The sequence below is a fragment of the Bactrocera neohumeralis genome, chromosome 6 (genome assembly GCF_024586455.1).
Source record: "Bactrocera neohumeralis isolate Rockhampton chromosome 6, APGP_CSIRO_Bneo_wtdbg2-racon-allhic-juicebox.fasta_v2, whole genome shotgun sequence".
Classification (NCBI taxonomy): Eukaryota; Metazoa; Arthropoda; class Insecta; order Diptera; family Tephritidae; genus Bactrocera; species Bactrocera neohumeralis.
In genome coordinates, this window is record NC_065923.1 from 52,419,199 (window position 1) to 52,422,510 (window position 3,312).

Sequence of the window (3,312 nt, forward strand, 5' to 3'; positions counted from 1 at the left end):
AGTGAAATTAGGGAGGGGTATATTTGGATGTAATTTTTTTGGAAAAGTGGGCGTGGCCCCGCCCCCTACTAAGTTTTTTGTACATATCTCGGAAACTACTATAGCTATGTCAACCAAACTCTACAGAGCATTTCCATATACAGTTCAAAAATACAAGAAATCGGATAATAACCAGGCCTACCTCCCATACAAAGGTTATGTTGAAAATCACCAAAAGTGCGTTAACCGACTAACAAAAAACGTCAGAAACACTAAATTTTACGGAAGAAATTGCAGAAGGAAGCTGCACCCAGGCTTTTTTTTTAAATTGAAAATGGGCGTGGCCTCGCCCACTTATGGACCAAAAACCATATCTCAGGAACTACTAATCTAATTAATTTTACAGCAAAATAAAAAAATATATAAATGACGGATAATGAAATCTCGGTTATCACTTTATCATGCGAGAGTATAAAATGTTCGGTGACACCCGAACTAAGCCCTTCCTTACTTGTTTTCTTCTTAAGGTTTCGGCTCCAATTTTTTTATTTCGTGGGCTAATTCCCGCGTCGATTGTTGGATGCGATGCTTTTCCATCTTAATTTTTTCTTGTGCAGCTACTAACTTTTCAAGCTTCTGGTCTATGCTTTTTTGAAAATCTGATAGCGACTTCATGTTTTGTTGAAGTAACTCCAACTTTTCGTCACTCTTACTTTTTCTCCACGGTCTGCGTGGAGTTTTTTCTGTTGACGTTGTTGTTGTTGTAGCGAGTAGCGAATGTGTTGAAGTTGTTGGGCCTGGTAAGGAGCCGAGGAAAGGGTTTGCCTCCTCATCACTGCTATCACAGTTAACGATAAACGTCGAAGCTTGCGTAGTTGGGTTATTTTCAAATGCAGAAACATTTGTTATGCCCTCTACGCAAGCTTCGAGTCCAGCTGCTTCGATTAACAGTTCGTCCGTCGCAGTGTTCAGTTTTTCGTTATAGGGCCCTCCACCAGTTCGCTGCTTCGATGCCTTATTGAAGAAACGCTTTTTTTGCTTGGTATTCTTGATCAGAAAGAACCTAAAAAAATCATAAAAAGTTAATATTTTATCAAAATATATTGTATATAAATTATATACATACCTTCCTCCACAATTTAGCATCTTTAACTGGTAGCCCCACGGCATTAAGCTGCTACCCCAGTTCCTCCCATAATTTATTGGACGCAATTCTTTATTGCACAGAGTTTGTTATTATTTTTTGTTATTTTTTATGTTATTTTTTGCCAAGAATGGATGGCTTGCAATGAATTCCGCCATTGGGAAGGATTCAGTTTATTAAAATTTGTCCTAAAGCAGATTTATTATTAAAAATTTTCTAAAATAATAAATTATTTACAATCTACTCACATTTTTAAATAAATTCGTCTGTTACGATCGGTAGTTTGCGTTCGAATGACGGTTCGATACCTTTATATACTCGCTCACGTATGTCATCATGCCTGATTACGATATAAGTGTTATGATCATGGGTGGTAGAAAGGAGCAAGGCTCCTGCCGCCTCATCAAAGAGGTAGCAAAAAAGGTGGTGAAGGAAGTGGGCCTTCTTTTGTTGTGCATGCGCACGAGATGAAACCCATAAAAGGTGGTCATCCGAACCTCATTCATGAAGAGGGTGATTGTGGCCAGTAACACCAACTTTGGCGAGGTCATTCTGAATGTGACCGTGAATCGCAAGTTGGGACCAAGGGTTGTTGAGCAGGCTGCGTGTACACCGAAATTCTCCACGAAGAGTTTATGGAGGAACTTTTCCGCTTGAACATACGGGTGTTCACCCCAGAGCCTAAACAATCTGATGTTAGGATGGTGAGTCGTCCCTGAAAGGTGGCGGCTGTTGGTAGGACGAACGTCGTGCTATATTAAGTGCTTTTCTTTACGTTTAGATAGCCCTGTTACCGCTTGTTTCCGGTATATGGGCTTTGCCCACCGCACCGAGTAGCGGAATGTCGGGCCAAGTCCGACATCGGCTGAAGATGCGGTGAGGAGGGCCACAGAACTGCCGGTTTCGTCAATACGCCTCGTTGTGGCAACCGCGAATTTAGGGTAAACCAGCGATGCATCTGACGATGTCGGCTGTTTGCCCATTTTATTGTGGCGTGGTAGAGAGCGCATTCATCAGACATTAATCGAGCAGATTTTTTTGCTTAATTTCCAGGGAGCTTTCGCCGTAATGTGCGCGCCTTACGCCGCCTATGGTGTGGTTCAGGGTCCTCCTGGAGGTTTTAGGGTCTTCACGGACCTTGGGGTCAAGGCTACAAATAGTGGTGAACGATCAGAGCTACGACTGTGTAGTTCTGAGTTTGTCACAACTGGGTATATGTATGGCTATAGAGGGGGAGTTCATTAGATTGATCGCGCTTGCCTACAATGCAAGTCAAGCGAACTTCTGGATGATCTACTGCTACCTGTGAGTAGTGCTCCATTTATCCTCGGAATGGATGCAAATGCCTCGTCCTCGATTCATTTTAGTATATGAAATCTTTACTAACAAAATTTTTAGCATTACCAGGTATCAGTAGAGTTTAGAAGGAATAATTGTACTATCAAATCGAAGTGCATGTTGAATCCATTAAAATCTTGTTTAAATTTTGTGAGGATTTCAGAAGTTATCTTGCCGCGGTTGCGGCTGCGACTGTTGATTTCATTGGTATTACACAGTTTTATAAGCCACCCATTCATAATATCATTCAAATAGCCTTAATTTAATACGGAAAGAGTAAATATTTCTTATGCATAACTTAAGGGGCGTGACTGTATTGGAGGGACCAAATAAAGTCATTAACTGTATTCTAATTTCAGGCGATTTCCACTGACTTCTCTCGACCTTCCATTCCTCGTTATTGGTTTTAACGGGACGAATACATTTACGGCAATATCATACTCAGCGAGAGGAATACCGGAACCACTAGTCAAGGGTTAAGCTCAAAGCTGATAGTAGACGATGCTCCCAAAGATGTCTTCTATGAGCGCTTGGAGCGCTACTATGAGAGCTACTTCCGCCATGATGCCAAATTGTGCTTGGCGACTTTAACGCCAGGATGAGCAAAGAAGGCACCATTCGTACAATGGTCGGTAAATTCAGCCCCCATGATGAAACATCCCCAAATAAGTTGAGACTGATCGTTGGGGCCCGAAATAACTGTAGTACTAGAATCCAGGAGAGGAAAATTCATCAAGCTACTTGGCTGTCTCCGGATTGAAAAGCCACCAACCAGATCGATGATGTTGTGATAGACGTCAGACACGTCTCCAATATTTTAGACGTGCGGACGCATCGACTCGGATCACTAT

General features: G+C 41.9%; 1 protein-coding gene across 1 annotated transcript; it reads right to left on the reverse strand.

Moving 5' to 3' along the window:
• Positions 1–445: 445 nt before the first annotated feature.
• Positions 446–1,484, reverse strand: LOC126762709 (uncharacterized). The gene is made up of 2 exons (XM_050479661.1): positions 1,106–1,484; positions 446–1,042 (listed from the first exon to the last, which is right to left on the reverse strand). The coding sequence occupies exons 1-2, from the start codon at positions 1,147–1,149 to the stop codon at positions 502–504; spliced, it is 585 nt and encodes a 194-aa protein (XP_050335618.1). The 5' UTR covers positions 1,150–1,484; the 3' UTR covers positions 446–501.
• Between the last annotated feature and the right edge of the window lie 1,828 nt (positions 1,485–3,312).

Excerpts from the sequence above, each read along its gene's own strand:
- LOC126762709 (XM_050479661.1), bottom strand. The coding sequence starts at position 1,149 with ATGCCGTGGGGCTACCAGTTAAAGATGCTAAATTGTGGAGGAAG. Across the intron at positions 1,043-1,105 it reads ATGCTAAATTGTGGAGGAAG|GTTCTTTCTGATCAAGAATA; the intron begins GTATGTATATAA and ends TGATTTTTTTAG.